General features: G+C 40.7%; 2 protein-coding genes across 2 annotated transcripts; one reads left to right on the forward strand and one right to left on the reverse strand.

Annotated features, from left to right (window-relative positions):
- Nucleotides 1-2,303: 2,303 nt before the first annotated feature.
- On the reverse strand, nt 2,304-7,976 carry rest (RE1-silencing transcription factor). Its single transcript, XM_030766514.1, has 4 exons — nt 7,885-7,976; nt 5,001-5,947; nt 4,788-4,871; nt 2,304-4,376 (listed from the first exon to the last, which is right to left on the reverse strand). Exons 2-4 carry the CDS (start codon nt 5,935-5,937, stop codon nt 2,320-2,322), a joined length of 3,078 nt encoding a protein of 1,025 aa, XP_030622374.1. The 5' UTR covers nt 5,938-5,947; nt 7,885-7,976; the 3' UTR covers nt 2,304-2,319.
- Nucleotides 7,977-10,512: 2,536 nt separating this feature from the next.
- b4galt1l (DP-Gal:betaGlcNAc beta 1,4- galactosyltransferase, polypeptide 1, like) lies at nt 10,513-20,521 on the forward strand. The gene is made up of 6 exons (XM_030792775.1): nt 10,513-11,008; nt 12,113-12,348; nt 16,058-16,245; nt 17,953-18,075; nt 18,849-18,953; nt 19,830-20,521. Exons 1-6 carry the CDS (start codon nt 10,738-10,740, stop codon nt 19,963-19,965), a joined length of 1,059 nt encoding a protein of 352 aa, XP_030648635.1. The 5' UTR covers nt 10,513-10,737; the 3' UTR covers nt 19,966-20,521.
- Nucleotides 20,522-21,776: the final 1,255 nt, after the last annotated feature.

Here is a 21,776-nt window from a genome sequence, read left to right on the forward strand (position 1 = left end):
TAATTCAGATCTACGAGTTGGCTGAATGTTCTTGTGTCAGAAAGATTATGTATAAAATAATGTAATCAGGATATTAAGATATAATAAATGGATACAATCAAGAAGAGAATAATAAACCATGGATGTGTTGATATCAATATCACAAAAATTAGGAAAGCATTTGCCACTATCGGAGCAGTAAAGTACTTAAAATATTAGGCATAATGTGCCAATCCTAAATGCCAGCAAGAATGCCAACAAGAATGCCAAGATAATTGATATGTAAGACACTTTATTGCATTTTCTTTATCTACAAAAGACCAAGGGCACTTGGCAATGTACTGTATTGCAAAAACACAATCCTGGCCAGTTGTTTTGACAGCATGTCCATACTTTGGGGCACAGATAAACTTTCAGTTGTGAAGAAACTGATATTGTATTTGATATACAGGTGCACAAGAGAAAATAAGAGGCACACACTTGATTATTAGGATGCAAATTAAAAAACAACATAGATTTTCAGCTGTGAGATACAAATCCTATGTTCTATAGGAATGAAAGAATACAGATCAGTGAGTGATCACTGGAGACAAACTTCTTGCTAGAGGGGAAACGGGGACATTTACAGTGATAAAGTATCTAACAGTCTAAGAGTGCATTTTTACAGGGGTTCTAGAGCATTCTGCAGGAAAGTTAGAGTATCCTTTTGAGAACCATGTCTCTGTTGTGGTAAGGAGTCCCCTCACTGGACCTAGAACTCTAGACTTTGCTTTGGTATCATATTCTCAGAAAAATAAAGCAAGAAAAACAAAAAAAAACAATATTGCACTGGATTTGCTCAAAGCTGTATGAGTTAATGAATGATTTTCTTCCATCTGACCCATGGTACATAATCTCACAGAAACCGAAGCGCCTACATATTTCAGCTGAATCCATATGAAACTGCAAGGCAGGCAGATGCATCTCGGAGAAAGCACACCTCACATAAACAATGTTCGGCTTTGGAAGTACAACGCGTTATACTTTGAGGCAATGACTGCTACAGAGTGTGAACTGGTCTGTTTGCCTTAATCTAAATTCAGCCATAAAAGGTCAGACACACACAATGGAATGGTCTTACATTTAAAAGAGACAGACCACCTCACTACTCCGACAGTTGGGGAAAAAAAAAAACAGTATCAAAAGAAACAAAAAATGATGATTGTCGAAGGCATTGTGAAAGAAACAAAAGGAAAATGGAGTGCTATTTACAGCGTCTCAGGATCAGACAGAAGCAATATTTAAAATCATCTTTGGACTCATCAGAGACTGTCCATTATCTGCTTGAACAGTGTGGAATCCTTTCTCAGTTATGCACAAAAAGCACATTTTTACTGAACCTGCACAGTGAGAAATAATGTCATCTTCAGATACACGAGAGAGGCATACATGTGGTTTTAGCATATCTACCAGTTTTCTTACATTACTTCAACACAGCACACACGTTAGTAATTATACACCACCTAATCTTCATTTAATGACACTAGATCATTTGCTTTATGCTAAACAAGCTGTTTTTGCTTTAACATCAAAAACAGCACGGCAAAGACTTGTCTAAGCCGTCATACCCTCTAAATGGTGGAAGCGAACGAAGTATCTTAGGGCTTTCACTTGAGCCAACTTTGAACATGCGCTTTCTCCCCGTACGTGGAGGAGGCCGGCTTCACTGGAGTGGAGCAGCACAAAAGGAGCTACAGCCCCATTATCTTTAGTGCTATTTAGGAGCAGACCACCCCTGGTCCGCCTAATCTCAGCTCCCAGTAGGAACGGAGGGGAAAGTGTTGCATTTCCCTTTGTAACAGCTCTCCTTTTGTTGCCTTTTTGAAAGAAGGATAAACGATCAAATAAAACGATGACGCTTGAGAGGAGGGAAACTTTTCTAAAGGCATTGTTCATCCACCAAACGACATCCTAGGCTTCACAAGAGAATATGCCGTGATGTTAATTAAACCTGTAGCTGAGTTTATAAACGTGACATACTTAGTACGACTACCACGATAGCCTTTTTAAACAGAAAGGCCACACAGAAATTAATGTACTGCGATGATGGAATACAACTGCTAGAAACGATGATTCAAAGATTCCAAAATCAAATATTTAGACTAGGAATGCCATTTATACGAGTTTTTTGCTCCGGATATAGAAACCCTTCCGACGACTTCAGGCACGTACTTCCTCGCTGCAAAACATCTGAATATACTCACTGCTTTGAAAAAAAAAATGAAATGATTAAATGTATGTATTTGAAGTAAAAAAAAAAAAATATATATATATATACACACAGAACGGAAAACATCTCCCTCATTTTTCACCATGAACAGCACTTTCCAAGTAATACACATTGACCAAGTGGCGGTTCAGGTGTCGACGGTAGTCGGCCTCTAAGGGGAACGTGCGGTCACAGAAGATACATGTGTGACTCTGGAGTTTGGTGGGAGACGGAAGGTCCTCTGTTGGGGTTTCTGGGTCGGCGAGTTTCTCGCCGCCTTCTGCGGCAGCTGCCAATCCATTGAGGCCCGAGTCATCGCTCCCCTCGGAGGCGCTGTCGCTGATGTCACTGCCTCCATCGTGGCTGTGGATGCCCTCGTCCTCCTCTGTGTCCGCGGGCTTGTGACACGGTTGTGGGAGCTCCAGCGTGGGGCTCTCCCCTTCTGGTTCCTGGCTGAAACCCGGGGAGGTCTCGCTGTCTGTCGGGGAGGGTATCTCTTCGTTTCCGCTGTCGGTCTCCGAGGAGTCTTTTGGTACAGAAGCGACCTCGTTCTGCTTGTTTTCAGTGGTTTTCTCTTCAGCTGGGGGCTCCTCCAATAGGCTGGAAGCAGTTTCCCCATCCTTGGGCTCTTCTCCCTTGGCGGCATTCTCAGTGGAATCAGACTCTGGTGGGCTGGACACCAGGGCAGGCTCTGGCTGCTTTGGCTGTTCAGGAGCCTCCTGGGGTTGGGAGCTGGGACACACTTCAGTTTGTGGGGTGTCATGTGTTCCTTTGTCTCGGCTACTCTCAGCATTCACACGGGAGAGCTCAGATTCTGCCAGGCTTGTCTCTGCTTTGCTCTGACTCTTCCTGCTCTGTTTGCCTTTGTTCTTTGAGGTCTTGCGGCGTTCTAGTGTATTACCGTTGCTTTCTGAAACTTCAGTACTCACAGGTGACTTGTCCTCGTTGTCTTTCTTACGTTTCACCTTAACTGACTTTTGCTCAGAGGACTCCATCTCTGATTTGTCCAAGGGGTCCATTTTTCTCTTCGCCACCTTTGTCTTGGGCTCCTGAATTTCTTCCCGACTCTGTGTTTCTTTGACTGTGTCAGCTTTAGCCTCTTTCACTGACTTCTTGGATGGTCTCTTTGATGGAGTCTTCTTGGGCAGCCTCTGGCTCTCCCCTACTGCCTCTTCACTCGTCTGTTCAGGCCGCTCTGCATTCTCCTTTTCCGACCCCTCGCTTTCCTGTTTCTGTCTCTCTTCATTTTCTTGCAGCTTTTTATCAACCCTCTCTTTCTCTTGTCTCTCTGTCTCCGACTTGCCTTCCACACCAGCATTCCGATCTGCCGTTACAATCTCTTTTTCTTTATACTCTTTCACTGCCCTCTCTCTCTTGGGGCGGTCTTTGACAACCCTCTCCGACGGTTTAGGGGATTTCTTCCCTTTCTTGATTTCTTTTTCCTTTTTATTTTCTTGCTTCTCATTCCCGCATGGAGTTTGTTTCTCACAGTAATCTCCCCTCACTACTGTTCCGCCTTTGGCATTCTTATTATTCTTCTCTTTCTTTTCCATTTTCTGCACAGCTTTTTTCTCGGCTTTTTTCTCAGTAACCTGTGCCTTTTTCTTTCCAAGTTTCTCTTTGTCCGAAAGCTCCACGCTTTTCTTCTGACTCTTGTCCTTTACCTCTGATTCCACAGGCAAAGTAGAACTAGAGTTACTGCTTTTCTTGATAGAGAGATTTATCGGGCCCTGGAAGCCATCTGTGTTTTCTTGCTGTTCATCTGCTTCCACGACCTCTTGGATCCCGTCCAGCGTCTGGCGAACATTTCCAGCGTTAGCACCGTCATCAGCTTCAGGTTTCTTCACACGCAGTTTCACCTTTGATACATCCATAGTGATCTCGGAGCAGTCCGGGTGTCTGGATTTGATGTGGTACTGCAAGTTGCACTTCTTGGACGCGGCGTACTTGCACACTGGACAAAGGAACTGGCGTGGGTTGATGTGGAGCTCAACATGCTTTTTAAAGTTGCTGCGGTCAGCTGTCTTGTACTGGCAGTAGGGGCAGCTTAGGGGCTTCGGCCCATTGTGGACCTGTCTGGCATGGCGTGTCACTTCGTGCTGGTTGGCTGCCAAGTAGCTGCAGCTGTCACATTTGAAAGGCCTCTCACCTATCCAGACAAACATGAGGGAAAGGGGTCAGGATAAACAATAAATCTCCCCTCCCAAACACACACACAAAAAAAAAACCCACAGACACACAAGTACTCATGCGGGGAGATAATAAAAGACAAAGATGGGAGACGCGTCACAATTTTAAATCAAGCACTCGTCCACTCAAAACGTGCACACCACAAACCTTGTTACCATTTTACCCAAAACCATCTGGTTCCATCGAATGCAACAAAGAGGAAAAAGTTGATTGAATGAATGCAGATAAACAGGCCTGTGGCTATGTGCTGTTAATGCATAAAAGATTTTCAAAACATCAAAACCTCTGTACATTACTGTTATGTTGTTTTACACCTAATGAATGGCTCTGGTTCTGGTTCTCATTACTCTCAAGCTTTTTTCAAACTCACCTGAATGTGTCCTCATGTGTCTGGTCAGATGAGTCTTCTGAGAACTTGAATACTCACAATATGGGCACTGGAAAGGCCGTTCACCTTGAGAGGGAACAAAACAAAACAAACCAAACCAAACCAAACCATCAGTAAAATAACTCCAAACACACATAAGAAACGTCAGCACCAATATTTAAAACAATTGACAAGGCACCATCTTGTTGGCCTTACCTGTGTGGGTGCGAATATGCTGAATGTAGTTGTTTTTCCGATCTGAGAAGTAACAACACTGGTTGCAGGTGAAGAGCTTGCTGGGAAAGTGGTTTCTCAGGTGTTTCTTCCAGTGGTATTGGCTGACTGTAGTATAGGGGCATATGGTGCATTTGTACACTCTCTGGTCGTCGCCCTCCTTACTGTGGTGTTTAAGATGAGCCATGTAGTGGTCGTAGCGGTTGGTGTTGTAACCACAGCGCTCGCAACGAATCACCCCTTTGGTGTTACCTAAAGCTTCCCCGCTTTCAGATGCTGATCCCTTCTGGGATGTCTGTGCCGAGTGACTGCTTTGATCCTCCTCAGATTCAGCTGCTTTATTCACCACGATCAGTTTCTTGGCGCTGTGGACACGGATGTGGTGCACGAACTCCTCTTCGCACTCTGCTTGGTAGTTGCAGGGCTTACAGTGAAAGGGTTTCTTCTTCTTCTTGGGTGGCTCCACGACGACGACCTGGTTCCGTTTACGTTTTCCCAGCGGCGTGGGATTGGATGGACTCTCCTCTGAGGGCTTGGGCTGATCCTGTGCCCTTTCCTCTTCGCCAAGCTCGACGCCCCTCTCCTCCTCTGCCTCTGTGACCTGGGAACTCTCCAGGTACGGAGTTCCAGACACTTCCGAAGGGCCATCGTAGCTGTAGCGAACTACGCTCTCGTCTTCGCTGTCGGAGAAGCTGTTGCAGGCGACCGTTTTCAGTTCCACCATCTGCTTCTCCTCAGCAGCATAATCATTGCCACTGCTTTCTGATGTCAAAGCCACGTTGGCCAACATCACCAGCTGAGGTGCCGGCAGGTCTGTGCGAGGAAGATCAGTCAGTCCATGGCCGTCCTCAGACACGGGAATGCTCACTGGAGAGACGAAAATACCCACTCCCACCGGATACACTGTCTGAGCAGCCATGCTGGATCAGCTGGTGGGTAGGAAGTAACAGAGGAAAGATCAATTTTAAAACTTATTAACTGAACTACAGATGAAAAAAAAAAAAAACTTAACAAGGATACAGTCCATAACACCCTTCTCTGGTGCATTGAAGTAACTAAGACAAGACTGTTCCACATGGGGGTCAACGGAAGTATTGCTTAGATAGCCTTAAACTATCTGAATGGAAGCTGATACATTTTTATAATGTTGTTGTCCTAGTCCTCTTTGTAGCACAGTTGATCAAAGATGATGAACAGACAATTCTGGGAGAGTGATCATGTCAAATCAGCTCAGAACTACTGATAGTAAGACAAGCAATAGTCTATCTGAGATAATCATGTGACCTATTACAGCCCACTGACTCAGTCAGTCCTCATCACTTTACCAGCAGGACAATTCAGCTGACTAAGAGCAAATGACTCCCACAGGGTATGACTGGGCTGACTAGTTTCATTGTGTATTACACTTCAGACCAACCCTTAACAAAAAAAGTTAACATAATTGAAGCCACAAAGATTGCACCAAGAACCTCTAAATCTCATTTAAGTTGTACTGCCAAGCAGAGATGGGAGCTGACAAGTCTAAGACCACCACAATAAAAAACTACAACACATACAACACGTAACTCTCTCTGCACCAACGTGTCAAGCTATCAATGAATAGGAAAGATTTATGATCAGATTAAGTAACAAAGCAACAGAGACGCTATTAGATATTTTTATACATTTTATTATATTATATTTGAAAGAACTTAATCTCCATGCTTTTTATACATATCTAACTGTATCATTTCTTTTTGCGTGTCTTGTACATGACGCGTAGTAAAACTAAGAACCCAGTGGAAATGTTTTGAAATTTTAAGTTCTAATGTTTAAAACCCCCTTGCTAAACTGACTGTTTGAATGCTTTAGTAGTCCTGCAGAAACACAGGAAACCACGTCTGGTAAGGCTACAAGTTGGGCCTCTGACTTTGCACGCTCACTAACTTGTGATCGGCCATTTTACAACACCACCAACAACTCGCTGTTAGCTTATGTGCGAGACGGTCGAGGACAGAAGTTCAAAAGGAGTGAAGTTTTGTTAAACTTCATTCAATTCATAATCATAACTTAATCTATAGAACAGAAAAAAAAAATCTGTTGAAAGTAAAGCTAATTTAAAGGATTTAAAAAAAAAAAAAACTTTGACCACGTAGGTCAGTGCGCGATTCATGGAAATCATTCAGTGTAACAATTATTTAAGACAACAAAAGGTTGTTTAGTTCATAACATAGGTGTTAACAACATCTGCAGTTTACGGTTGGACACTTTCACTCACGGATTTCACTGTCCGTGTTTAACCGTCATTACTGCTGAGTCGAAACTAGTTAAAATGTCCATGAACACATGCAAATAGTCACACACAACGCATTCTTAGGCAAGTTCAACAAAACATGAAAACTTATGAGAACTAAAATAAATCTTTCGCACTGTGCTGGACGCAGACGAAAGAGAAAAGTCGCTGTCCAGCTCAAGTACACAGGCAGCTATCCCGACTTCTCGCTAACTTAGCCAACTCGCTAAATTGTTTGTTACGATAGTTCCTACTTGTCGAGTAAATATCCTTTTCCGGAAGCTACATGCACATATTTGAACAAAATAACCAATAAACACCTACAAACTCTTACTGTGCAAACTTTACAGCTACAACTACCAGAAGTTGCATTAACCTCATCGAATAATAACTAATACCAACAGTTTTTAGTCAGCGTGGTGCTGATCTCCGTGCTGAAGTCCCAACCGTAGAATCAGCCCTGGACAGCGCCTCTCCCTTCACGCAGCAACCCCCACACTGACTCCATTTTTAAAAATGTTCCTCTAAGTAAGTTTGATGCGAAAAGTTGTAATCAAACGTTTTAAATACATTGTGTTAGTTCCTTATACTTACCGCGAATACTTGCCAACTATTAAACGATGTTTTGGCGTGATTTTCGGTCGTGTATCCTGTCTCAAAACTTCTTCGAGGAAGCAAAAAGTATCTACACATTCCACCACATCATTCTGTTCGCGAGGATAGCTGACGTCAGCGCGCCAGCTCGTGTTCCTGAACTGAGCTGATTCTGTGCCGCGCTAGTTCAGGATATGCCACGATAATGATTCTAAATTAGTGCTGAATCAAAGGTAATAAGCAAGCCACTATCGCTATATTAATAAAGTGTTAAATAATAAATAGAAATCTGTCGGTGCCGTTGTTCTGAGATTTGTTCTAATTTTTAAAATAGACATGATATTGTGGAATTATGTTTTATGTCTTACATCGAATATTCCCATAAACTGAGGGCTAACCGTATTTAGCTCATTCTTGGAACGTGAGGATTTTTGTCCTGGGAATTAATTCCTTCATATTATCTTAAACCTGCATCTTTGGAGCAAATGAAAGGTCGCTCTGAGATACGCTTTATTGATATAATTACTTTTTCCGTGATGCACTGGGGTACCATCCAGGATTGTTTTCCAGTTTACAACACATTTCTTTGACGAGGCATAAACTGGAGGGCAGTGTACTTAGCTCATCTTAGACATTTATCTAAAATAAAGCTGACAGCGTTCCTATGTTTCTATACAAAATAGGATTTTATTGATTTTTAACGTTTGCTATTAAGTTTAAGCATAACACATCAGGACGAAGCATGTGTTCACCATTCCAGATTCCAGCAGAGCATCTGTTTTCCCTGAACTGCCTAATTTGCTTTGTTTTCATTTAATGACGTCTATAAACACGTAGAAGGTGGTTCTCTAATTTACAAAAATAGCGCATCTGGCAGAAAATAATACAGATTCTTTTTCATGGTCCTGCAGTAACATGTCGATCACCCTGTCATTTTTAAATTTATCTGTCGCCCCCGGTGAGCATGTCGTATGTTGTTGCAAATTTCAAATTTCAGTTGCAGATAACGTCCTTAAAATGCGCTCGTTTTTATCAAGAATGTACTAGTTTTTAGCAACTATAAACATTCAACCGAGATATTTGCGTTCACATGTTGTAGTAATTGCAGCCACCAGGGTGCGCTCAACGTCTGCACATCTGGAGACACGAGAGACACCTAAGTTTCACAGATAGGCATACTTACTTGTGCCTTAGTTCAAATATAATTGTTTAAATGTAAGGGTCACAGACAAATGGTGACCATTCGGCCCTGATTTGAGCCATATTAGTCAAACAAACAATATATCATAATCTATAGAATTATAGCATTCTGTCTAAATTAACTTAAATCTTTCTAATCATCCAAAGAACTTTACATATACAGCAAATGCTAATTCGCTTAAAGGAAAATTGTCCTGCCGCGCATATCCGGAGAACGCAATTTAGTTTTGTGGCTAAACAGAGAAATAATGAGCACCAACGAGAAATCAAGATCTTGACTTAAACTAACCTCGTTCGCAAAATTGAAGTCCTTACATGAAAAAGCCCGCCCATTGTATTCCAAGAACTGCAGATCATTTTGTATGCCTAAATTTTTATATTTTTGCTTTGTAATACACTATCATATGATAATGTAGAGTTTCACTGTATCTTAAATATTTTTATTAGTTGATTATTCATTGACATATTTTAAGTAAAAAAAAAACTTATATAAGAAACTGCTGGAGCACATCGGTGCCTGTTTCAGGAAAATGGATTGCTTTGAAATGTTGAAAACTATTATTTTATGACTGATTAAAGGCGTATTTGTGTTATGTTTCGGAGTCATATTAAAATTCATATTTTTCCTATGAAAATGAACATGCTCTAAATGCAGCTGTTATGTAATATCTTATATTCATTCTATTTATGCAATATTGATTACTGAATCTAGTATTTTTATAAATGCAGTCAAATAATGTAAACTGGTGGACAGTTAACAGTTTAAAGTGGTTCATAAAGTGTTTACATATTATTTTCGCGGAGAGACTATTATTTTGCAAAATTCTAACTGAAGAAGGCCATTTTGTATATACACAGTCTCTGGCTTCACAAGTTGTCGAAGTTGTACCCGCACAGATATGACCGATTTTTTCTACATTCGGAGTTCAGGGAGTCAGCAACGAGCGGTTGAGGAAGTAGCTACTTAATTAGCCTGAAGTGTTAGCTACTAATACTCTCTCTATGTGGATGGTGTTGTCTAAAGCGTGGATACAAGTCGTACTTCAAGTTCGCCCGCCTTGGATGGATTTAACGGTTTATACAGGAGAAACGCTGTAATGAAATGCCGACAAGAAGAGTCCTAGAATCTTAACTTCATTTGTCGATGGTAGTAACAGTAGCGTCAGTTTAATTCGCGCGAACTAAATATTATTAGTCAGTTAGCATAGCGTATTGGTGTGTCAGTCAGCGACGCCTTTAAAACTTTTGTGAAGCACGTTGAGTAGGTAACTTCCAAGAAAGTAACGTGACAGTAGTCATGGACCGACCTTGAAATTATGATGAAATTTCGAAGAACACTCCAATGTTATGTAACTGTATCTTAATAAATTTATATGTATCTATAATAGAATTGTGGGTGCAACTCATGAAATATAATTTAGTTGTCACTACCCTCGCGCCCAGCAAAACTTGTTCTAGGATTCATCAACAGTGGCATCAAGGCTTGCTTAGCTCATTGATATTTAACATGTTAATCAGAAACACGCATAGATAAAGTGATTTACTGGTGTTTAGCTAGTTTATTGTTGATAAGGCAGCCTTATTAACGTGTTGAAACAGTATAACTTTAGTTTGAGGTTAGTACACTGTAAGTTGTATATTTCCATTGTTATCATGGTGCGAGACTCGTCAGTAAATTTTAGTCTTCTCCATAGGACATGCACACTGGTTGTGCTCCTATGTTTTCTTCATATCTCTGTTACTTTAGTTTATTACGTTAGAACCTTAGATTTTCGGCAAACATTTGTACAAAATCAGCAAGACCGAAGCAAATTCAAGGCGAAAAGATTAGACACCGATGTAACAAAGTCTGATTTGATTGTTTCGAATGAAACTTTGAACACCAAAGTCCTTGACAAATGTCCTGAAACGTCGCCGCTTTTAGGTAAGTATTACTCTGCGTAACTTTTTTTTTTTTTCTTTTTAAATAAATGGATGCTCTAAGATGTTTGAGTTCCACTTCACGAGCAACTTAAAAAACTGACCATATTAACTGTGGTATATCAGATTTTATACATTTTAATTTTAATTTATTTTGTGTGTCTACTCAGTAATTCACTGTTTTGTACGGTCCTCCCATAATAAAGGGTTGTCAGGCATTAGTTGTAATGACATTAAGCAGCTGACCTAACCTCTTATCTCTCAGATGATCGTGTGACAAGTTTTCAACTGTTCACGTACAGAGTTAAGAGAGCATGTCTCCGTTTTGGAAGAAAGTGATTTTTTTTTTTTTTTTTACCTGAAAAGAGTTTTATCTTGACGTTTTCTCTGAGACTGTCTATCACTCACTGACTTAACTGTTTGAGTGTTGTGATTAACAGTCTGTCGTAAACTAAATTAGCTTTTTAGGATCAGATTACAAAACAAGGAAATGTTTATGCAGCTGTGGGTAACTTGAATGCTTTTCAGACTTCTCAAAGAAGTCTTCTTTTTTTTTTCTTTAACGAGACCTCTGAACACATGTGGCACAGTTATCAAAATTACTAAGACTTACCCTTTATATTGAGATGATATTACAGTTGCAAATCTGTTTGACTGAACTGTAGGTTTGTAGAGAAACATAAGAACTGAAGCTGCAGGTAATATGGGAAAATGATCAGTATGAGCTATGATTTTTAATCTCTGTTGTTACATGACCTACATAGAGTACGGTGTAATTCATCTATCACTTGTGATTTAGCTCTTGTTTGATCATGGCTTAAACATCTTGAAAGTGTCCTAAGTCCTTAGGACAGAATGTCCCAAGTTCGTTCATCTCAAAGCAGCTCAGTTTTAACCGCAGAGGACAATTGCCATCAGGGTTAATTGATGATGTGTGGTGGTGTATGTGGCAGTGGTGAGAATACAAGTAACCAAACAGTGCTCAAAATATCAGAAAACTGACTGTAGGTCAACTGTGTCCCCTAAACATGTACCATTAAACAAATGACATCGCTTTGTTTTCTCTCCATGCTCTCGTTTTTTTTTTTTTTTCCCCCCCTTCGTTCAGTGGGTCCATTAAGAGTTGAGTTCTCCTCGCCGGTCACTCTGGATCTGGTAAGGAGAGAGAATCCCGCCATCCAAATGGGAGGACGCTTTAAACCCAAAGACTGCATCGCTCTCCAGAAAGTCGCCATCATTATCCCCTTTCGCAACCGAGACGAACATCTCAAGTTCTGGCTTTACTACCTCCACCCTATCCTGCAGCGTCAGCAGCTGGACTATGGCGTCTACATTATCAACCAGGTCTGTATTCTCTGCATTGTTTGTTTTTTACGTAACGGAAAACAGAGAGAGTCATAGAGGTCTTTTTAACGGATTGAATGTGTTCGTAAGAAGTGACACATAAAGGCGACCAAACCCAGGGGCGTAAGCATCTGATAAGAATCCGCGTGGATATGGCGCTGGCTCATTGTCGTACATCGCTGCCTTTAATGACTGTTGATTTTAATTTGTCAAATGATTTACAGAGTGCCTTGTGTATAGAAATACATTCATCAGTTCTTTCAGAGGCAGCAATAGAAAAACAATACAAATGCCTACATCACTCCATGTTTGCAGTGCTCCGGCACACTCCATAGGCTTGGATTATTCTAAAATACATTAAGACTCTCAGTTCGATTGCCTACCGTAGATCCTGTTGTTATCTGTTAATCGTGTTTGTACAGCCAATATGATATGACAGACTGCCATACGAAAACTGTATGAAACGTTAAAAAAACAATACGTCTCTCTCAGCATGCATGCATCAGCTTTTCAGTCGGCCCTCTCTTTTTAACCTGTCTTCCCTGACACAGCACTGAGCGACACACAAACCCTGTGCTGTTCCAGTGCTAAGCTGAAACACAGGTCGAAGTGTGATTACATAACTTGATTTTCTTTTGCTGAAGAAATTAAACTGAAATTAAACCACAGACAGAAAGTTGCTGCATTTTAGAAATGTTGCATCTTAATGTTTGTATTTTGGTAGGATTTTTAAAGGCTTTTTAGCAATTTGATGAATAGCATATTGGCTTATTTAAATATATATATATATGTGTGTGTGTGTGTGTGTGTGTGTGTGTGTGTATGTATAGGTATGTATATATGTGTGTATATATACACACACACACACACACATATATACCAGGAACATTACAAGGATTATAATAATATAAGGAACACTGATAATAATGTATATAATGTATATTTTACTGTGCTAACAATATTTTGTGGGTGAAGCCTGGTGATTTGAGTTCTGTGACTTTTGTTTTTTGGTTGTTTTTTTTTTGTTTTTTTTTTAACATTCCAAATTTTGTTTACCTTGTTCTGTTGAACAATTGTAAACAGATGAAGAGAAACCCATAAGTTGCCACATTCCATATATCAGCAAGTTGTTACTTGTTGCTTGGTATGTTTTCATGAAGTGTTCATGTATGTCTGTTCACGCCTTGCCTTCATTCACATGAATGTATTAACACCCGTGGGTACATTTGTTAACTTCACAGACTGTTTTTTACGGTTGCTGCTTTGTAACGAATATAGAGAGTGATACTGGTAGTTGTGGGAATCTAATGTTAACGCTGGTAGGCATGGTGCTTAACTCAGTGAGATAATTGTATCAAACAGGAGCAATGATTCAAGCCTCTGATAAGAGGTCATAAAGAACCAGATATAGCACTATTATGTCCTTGAAGGACAGGGCACGACACTGGCCTTATGATTAAACTGTCGCATATGCACACACCACCGTCTGTGGGAGTTGCCATCCAGTGGTCGGACACACCAGTCTCTCTACCCAGATAATCATATCACAGCCTGTTTTCGCACTGCAGTGGAGTCACAGTCTCCATGGCTACAAGTCATTTGAAAAACGGCTGAATAATGTGACTCGACGTTACAAGCACATAAATGTACATTATTTGCTGATTCCCTGTTTAATAATACAGGGAATATTAAGGGGGAAAATGATACGTTGGTCAGCTTTTGGAGATTTTTGGATGTCTGAATCGTTCATATTGCTTAGTATTATGGATGGAGAACTATAAAATATCACAGGCTTGTTTTTTTTTGTTTTTTTTTTCCCTTGGCAGAGTAAATGAGACTAACTCTTGAAATGACTTTTCCATACTGCTGTAAATGACATTGAAGTACTGCTGAGAAGGGCAAACAAGAAAGCTTTGATACTCACTCTTTTTTTTTTTTTTTCCTTCTCTATCTCTTTATTCTGATTATTGACTTCTGTGCTGCTCAAATCAAATCTCTCTTTATTCTCTCTCTTGTTCTCCTTGCTACCCAATCTTTCCTCTTCTCCTTGCCATTTTGTTTCCTCTCCCGACCTTCTTTTCCCTCTCCCTTTCCTTTCCAAAACCGCCGCCCCCCCCCCCCCCCCCTTTTGCATGTCAGACGTTTGGCAATTGGCTCTCGCTGCAGGAAAAGGTGAGAACGACTCCTTGCTTTTCCTGGCCGATCAGCTAGTCATGTGACCCCGGGGGGCTGCATCTCTGTACTGGTAATGTGGGTCTCTTGATTTTCTCTCTGTCCTTTGTTTTGGTTTCTTTTTGTTTTTTCTGCACTCACTTATTCTTGATAAAGAACAGAGACTGTGATGTACAAGTACAGAAACATATGATCTTGGCGGTTATTTGGGCCTTTTCTCGCTGATGTTCATTTAGAAACCACAAATCTATGTTCTTGTGAAGTCATTTACAAATTCCATTTAAATAAGTTAGAAACCCACACCCTCGATCCTGTTTTTTTTGTTTTTTTTTCCAATTAGCTTTTGATTTCTTGATGTAGTTCTTTAATGTATCTCATTTCTGTCTTTAGCATTTTGCTCAGCGCCATGTGAATGGATCCTCCAATGAAGCTTTGCAGGAAGATAAAGCCAGTGATATACGAGCCATGGGTATTATATCTGTTGAAAAGCTCTCAGGCCAGGCTGAAAGAGAACAGGATGCTCCGATTCTCTCTTCTTTTTTTTTTTTTTGCTCTGTGCCATCAGAAAGCACCAGCAACCTGTATCCTGTCTGTTTGGAGAGTCTGATTCCAATTCCCTGGTGCTATAAGAAAGACCTCCACTTCTGTTTGCTAAGCAGATAAAGCACTAAAGAACAGATCGTGGTCTAAGGGGAGCTTTTTCTCTAGGATAATTTACATGACATAAGCTTAAAACGCTCCCCAAAGGAGGAAAAGAGAGCCTTTAAAACCACATGACCCACTTGTAGGACGGTCGAAGATATACATGTGACCTTAGAGCGTTTGGAATTTGGTTACCTTTGTATGATGGAAGCTTGGTGTTTTGCAATCAAGAGTTCGACAGGAATTGTATCAGGAAGTAACAGTCTTTGTAGTAGAGAAATAAATTGTTTTATCTCTTGCTTAAATTAGGTTGACTCATCTCCTGATTTCAAAATGCAGCATAATGTCTTCAGAAGTTATTGACTTCTACAAGAAGAGACCAGTGTGGGCTGTTCAATCTTCAGACTGTGTTTTGTGTAACAAATAGCTTGAGGAAACAAATAGCTAGTGCCTAACCCCAAACTGCTTTTAAACACGCGTTGATAGGTGCTTTGAATATTGGCCTTTGCTTTTCATATTAGTCTTTTTTCGTCTTCTTTACAACCCGATTAGAGTGAGAAAGTGTCAGAGTTCGTTCTCAAGCACAGGTGTACTGAACTGTGTTGGACACACCCGGACCTGTTTTGTCATGTACACTAATATTTGGTTTGACAACACTTGAGGCACGTTGTGGCTGAGAATCTCGTCAATGTGACCATTCACTATAATTATAAAACCAACACTTTTTTTTTTCTCATCCTTTTTTTTTTTTCTTGTGGATTCTGGTGGACTTTGATTTAACCAGTTGCTATACATTCAAGGGCACTGAAGCCACTATCACGACTCACTGTGAGTGTATATTGTTATTTGTGTCGGGAGGGGAGCCCTGACTTTTCTCTTTCTCCTTTCCCTATAGGATGGCGAAGATACTTTTAATCGTGCCAAACTTCTCAACATTGGTTACATGGAGGCCCTGAAGGAGTATGACTACGAGTGTTTTGTCTTCAGTGATGTCGATCTCATTCCCATGGATGACCGCAACATTTACAAATGTTTCAGTCAGCCTAGGCACCTGTCTGTGTCCATGGACAAGTTTGGCTTCAGGTAATGCATTATCATGCCCTTTCCATCAGTCAAATCGTGGACTATTTCCCCGTTACCCTTTTAACGGCATTGTGTTCTGATGTTTTCACCGGTGCTCTCAAGGGATTCATTTGGATGCAGGCAAAGTCAGCTGGGTCGACGACTCCTCTGTTTTCCATGACGTTAGCATTTAACCCTTACTTGGCTTACTCAGACTTGGCAAGGTGGTGCTAGTTTTTTCTTTCTTTTTTTCTTTTCTTTTCTTTTCTTTTTATTTTTTGTTTGTTTTTTAATGGGACATAGTATATGTGTCAGTAAAACTGATAACAGTACATTATCTGAGTCCAAAAGTACACATCTTTAGTAAAGGGGTGAGACTTCTCATTTTTTTTCCCAGTGTGTATGACTGCAATTCACGTTTCAGAGAGTCTGTTGTGAAACAGCCATATGGTTCTGCCTGCCCTTAGGAAGAATGTTACACGCAGTGAATCCCTATCCTTCCTGGTGCATGTCAGGAAACTCAATCCTGGTAAAAGGGTGTTCCCATTGACCTCCAGAGCAAACATCAAACAGTCAAGGCTTCTGACCCCAGCTTTGGTTTGACTGCACAGTATCTGACATATGAGTCTTAAAAAGACCGGCAGTTTTACGTGTGTTTTCTGCCCCGCACGTGTGTGTGTGTGTGCGGGAGAGGAAGAGAGAGAGAAAGGAGGGAGGGATTCACTTTGGGGGTGGGCTTATCCATTGTTTTTTTTCCATAGCCTGAACCACGCACCACAGGTACAGCCTTAAGCATGACGTGCTAAAGAATAGCACACACTGCGTGCACTGGTTGAGTTTTATAGACTATTAATGGTGTTCTCTCCTGTTCACATCAACTGCGTGTGTATGGCACAGTTGTCGAGGAACTTCAAACGCATCTGGTTACAATTTTCTGTGATTTGGACTAGGAAGTCTGTTTAAAGAAGGACATCAGAAAGTCTACTTTTGTAGGGTCATTTGTATGCACAGTAATCCCATACAAAAAGACTTAAGTGAAACCTTTTCTTTTCAAATAGAAAGCGAGTTTTATAAACAGCATTTTAAAACCTGCATAGGCTCAAAAGACAAACCACAATGCTCATTAAATTATAATATGAGGGAGTTTTACATCACTATCACAGCCCCGTTTTTTTTGTTTTGTTTTGTTTTGTTTTGTTTTGTTTTGTTTTTTCAGCTCCAAGTTGCTTCTAAAGAAAACAGGATTAGAGCCTCATATGTGCTGCTTGTGAACTGACTTGACACAAGACGTTAATTTAAGTGTTTTTAACACGTACACCCTCAGACATGAAGAGAACACATGCTCAAAGCTTGGAAAAAAAAACACACACGCACACACAAAAAAAAGGAACAGGAACAATTGTCCCTCGGAACGTCTTGTGAACCACACAGAGGAGACTATCACACATAATAATAACCTTTAGTAGATATTATCATGGCTAATAGACTTCTCTGTCTGTTAGCATTTGGCAACCACACCACCATCTGTTCTGCAGAAGCACACATTTCCTATCTGTGTGGCAGCTAGCCGCAGGCTGCAGTTTCCTCAAATTCAGACTCGTGTTCCATGTTTTGGTCGCTGTCACATACAGCTTGTGTGTATTAAGTCCAGGTTTGACTTGAGGTTGAGGGGACGCGTGTGGTGAACCGACAACTCTTAATTAAGCCAGGCTCTTTCCCTCCTTCTAGGTTACCGTACAACCAGTACTTCGGTGGGGTGTCATCCATGAGCAAGTCCCAGTTCCTCAAGATTAACGGCTTCCCAAACAACTACTGGGGCTGGGGAGGAGAGGACGATGACATCTATAACAGGTCAGAGAACGTTTAGAGTATACAGACAACATTAGGCGTCAGCAGGCCCTGAGGCTTATCTCTCTGCAGCACACACACACACGCACACACGTAGAGGGTGAAAAAAACAAAAAAACAGGGAGCAGAAGTGTTGGAAACTTTGTGAGTTTTGTGTTACTATGCTCTTGTTATAGAATATTTTCAGTAGAATCCAAAGCCATGAACGACTGAAGGTTAGTTAGTTTGAGCCTCCCATTATAATTGTGTATGTGTATGTATTGAAACCTTGCCCTTGGATATTAAGGTGAAAAGGAGTTATTGAAACAGTTGGTGAGAATTGAAGAGCGGTAATTGGCCTCTCCCTGGTGCCCTGTCATCTGTGAAATATCAGAGAAATGCAGCAGCGGGGAAAGAGCCTGTCCTGAGGCCAGCCCCTACACGAGCACTTTGTTCCATGGTATTGTTGTTCATAGCGCGGGGGAAGTTTTCTCCAGCTGGATTCTCTCACTGCTGAAACCTGATGCTGTGACTAAACTGAAAGTGGAAAACGTGTTAAAATGAGATAGTGTTATGTACCGCTGTGGGGATAAAAACCAGATAAAAACAAAAAACAGCTTCTACTTTGATAGCTTTTTCTTTTTTTTTTTTTTTTAATCAAAGGCGGTAACGTGTGGCATAACGTACCATCACCACCCCTCAACCCAAAACATACACCACACACCACGGCACACCCACATACACACAAAAAGAGGAAAGGAAGTTGAAAATCTGACATGTTTTGCCTGTTCTCTCAGGCTGAGTTCCAAAGGGATGTCCATATCGAGGCCCAGCGGAGCAATTGGGAAATGCAGAATGATTCGTCACGAGAGGGACAAACAAAACGACCCCAATCCTCAGAGGTAGGCCGGCAGCATGGTCTATTCAGCTAGCCCATGGCTCAGCGGTTCATTGTCAATGCCACGGCCTTGGAGCACGACTGGGAATTGTCAATAATAATTTTAAACACTGCAGTTAACCCTCAGGAAATTTCTCTCACACAAAAGAGGATGTGAGGATGTGTGTGTGTGTGTGTGTGTGTGTGTGTTTATACGTATGTGTGACTGTAAATAGTAATCTGAAGTAGTTTCTGTGTACTTACTGCACAAAATAGAATATAAAAAGGTATGACGCAGATGAAATGAGTTTCATACAGCCTAATGTTTTCTTTGGGTTTAGAGTTATTTTAGTTACTTATCTCTGGTATTTAAGAGGATTGTCCTGTTCAGATGCTAAATAAGGTCCTGTCAGTCATAAATTATGAATAGGATGTGTATTTTCATCATCCAGGAACAGCACACAAAACTCACCCTTCATCAGAGTTTTATTACAGGAGAAAGAAAGCCAGCTGCAGAATTGTTCGTTTATTTGAAAATGGGAAGAGGAGACATTTAAGTGGGCTTAAGAACATTCGGTACTTCAAACAGCCTTAGCTTGTTAAATGGGAACAAATATATATTTGTTGCTAAAGCACTGTCAGATTGGAATAACAATGTATGGCTTACACACTTGCCAGTATGAAAATTTTATTAGATCTGCCTTCACACATCCTGTCAGTCTGTCCCAGTGGAAAATCATTGCAATGTGTATACCAAATGTTAAGAACTGTACACACAGAGTGTGTAAATGTTATACATAGGCAGTGATGACCAGTGTAACAGCTCCTTTTGTCAGAGTCATTGTTCTTGTCTGTCTGTCTGTCTGTCATTTGGAAGGTTAACTGTCATCTCTTCTTTCAGGTTTGACAGAATCGCTCACACCAGAGAGACCATGCATAAAGATGGCATCAACTCACTGTCCTATAAAGTGATCAAAGTGGAGAAAGATCAGCTTTTCACCAAAATTACAGTGGATGTAGGCAAAGCTCCAAAATAGCCACTACATTGAAAACTGTTGAGACTCTATGTGCAATCTACACTAGTGGATGCAGTTACCAAATGTGCCTTGACACAAAAAGTCAGAAGTGCCTTCAATTTTTTTTTTTTTTTTTTTGGACCACAGTTAGTGACTTTTAAGTGACTTCTTATTTTTGTATTTAAAAAAAAAAGTTTCAAATGAAATATTCCTTTTTCTAGCCATCTTTGCACAAGTAATGGTAAAATAGAAAGGATGGGGCATCCTTCTCTATGCTGCAGCATGCGTGCTGAGAAGAACACACTCATGTTTGGATCAGTAAGGTCTTGCCTTGTGTCCCCTCTGACTCTTTGACCTCAGCCTGGCTTAAATAAGCCCTACCATTACTGCACTAAGGACAGCTGCTGAGAAAACTGTCAAAAATCTTGAAAAATCTTTGAGCCATTTGTCTAAAGTAGTTAAATAAAATTTCTAATTGTTTGTGCTCAGTTGTTTTTGTGGGACATGCAAAAGGAATGTGAGTAACAGTCTGATTTAATGTCTTTCTCTTCATCGTCATTTTCTGGGTATAGTTTGCTGGTTGAATTGTCCTTGAGGGAAAGCAGTAGATTTTCATTGTGGAGGTCTCACTGATGCTGCCCATGTTCAGGACCAGATGTGCTCAAATGTTCCTGATTTGAACAAGAACTCTGTTGCAAAAATGGAGCGTGTTATCCTAGACAACAATTATTTTTATCGGATAATATTTGGATTCGACATGTTTTAGATTCCAGTGATTATTAGAGCACTATTTCAGGATGCTGGAAGGACGTCTTTTAAATGTTGGAATTGTTGCAGGTATCAGAATGTATTTGCCTGGTTGTGTTGTATAGAGAGAAATGTATTGTCAGGCAAACCTAAGTGGCTTGAAGCTTATCCTTGTATCCCCAAAAAGTGCTTTTGCAGTTTGTTTCACTTTCGAAAGATGCGACATTTCAAAAGCTATCGATTAAGATTAAGCCCTTAATCTTCCACCAGTTAGCTGATCAGTGTCATTGCTCTGATATATTCAGGACTGATATTATAATGTTTTGTTTTTTTATTATTATTTATCATAAATGTATATGGTGCAGAGGCTGTACAATCAGACTGATGTGGCAAACGTGTCTCTCCTTCTTGTCATTGCTGCAGTTAGAGTGACGTGCTCAAGAATGTAAGTAGGCAATATTAGAGGAAGCACAAGTTTTCAGATGTTCAGTGTGGTGAAAAAAAAAGCCATTCAGATTAATCATGTCTTAAAGAAGTCTGAACTGTAAATGTTTCATGTGCCTTTTTTTTTCTTTCTTTCTTTCTTTCCCAAATGGGGCCTCATTCATAACAACAAGGTCTGTTTTCAAAGACCAAAAAAAAAAGACACACACACACACACATTCGTTGTAGACCGGTTCAGGAAGTAACACCAACGGAGCACATGAATGCTGTGCATATCATGTATGTTTGTTCTAACAGGTCAGCTCTTCTCCAGCTGTTCTCTCAACTGGTTTTCAAGATGGCGACGTGCTTTTCACTGTCATGGTACATAATGTACAGAATGTCAAAGTAAAGCATAAGATATTTTTACCATACAGGAGCACACACCCCCCCCCCCCCCCCCCCCCCCCAAATGATTCCATTTGCATTTACCTTCCAGCCATAACCCAGCAAGCTCTCTGCTGACTCGTAAAGGCAACAGAGACCAAACGGCGGTCAGGGCTCGAGCTGAACCTACCTCTCCTCTCCTCTCCTCTCTCTCGCTCTCTCTCTTTTTCTCTTGGCTAAAACAACAGCAACAGTCAGCCTCTATGTTGTAGTCT

The sequence above is a fragment of the Chanos chanos genome, chromosome 2 (assembly GCF_902362185.1).
Source record: "Chanos chanos chromosome 2, fChaCha1.1, whole genome shotgun sequence".
Lineage (NCBI taxonomy): Eukaryota > Metazoa > Chordata > Actinopteri > Gonorynchiformes > Chanidae > Chanos > Chanos chanos.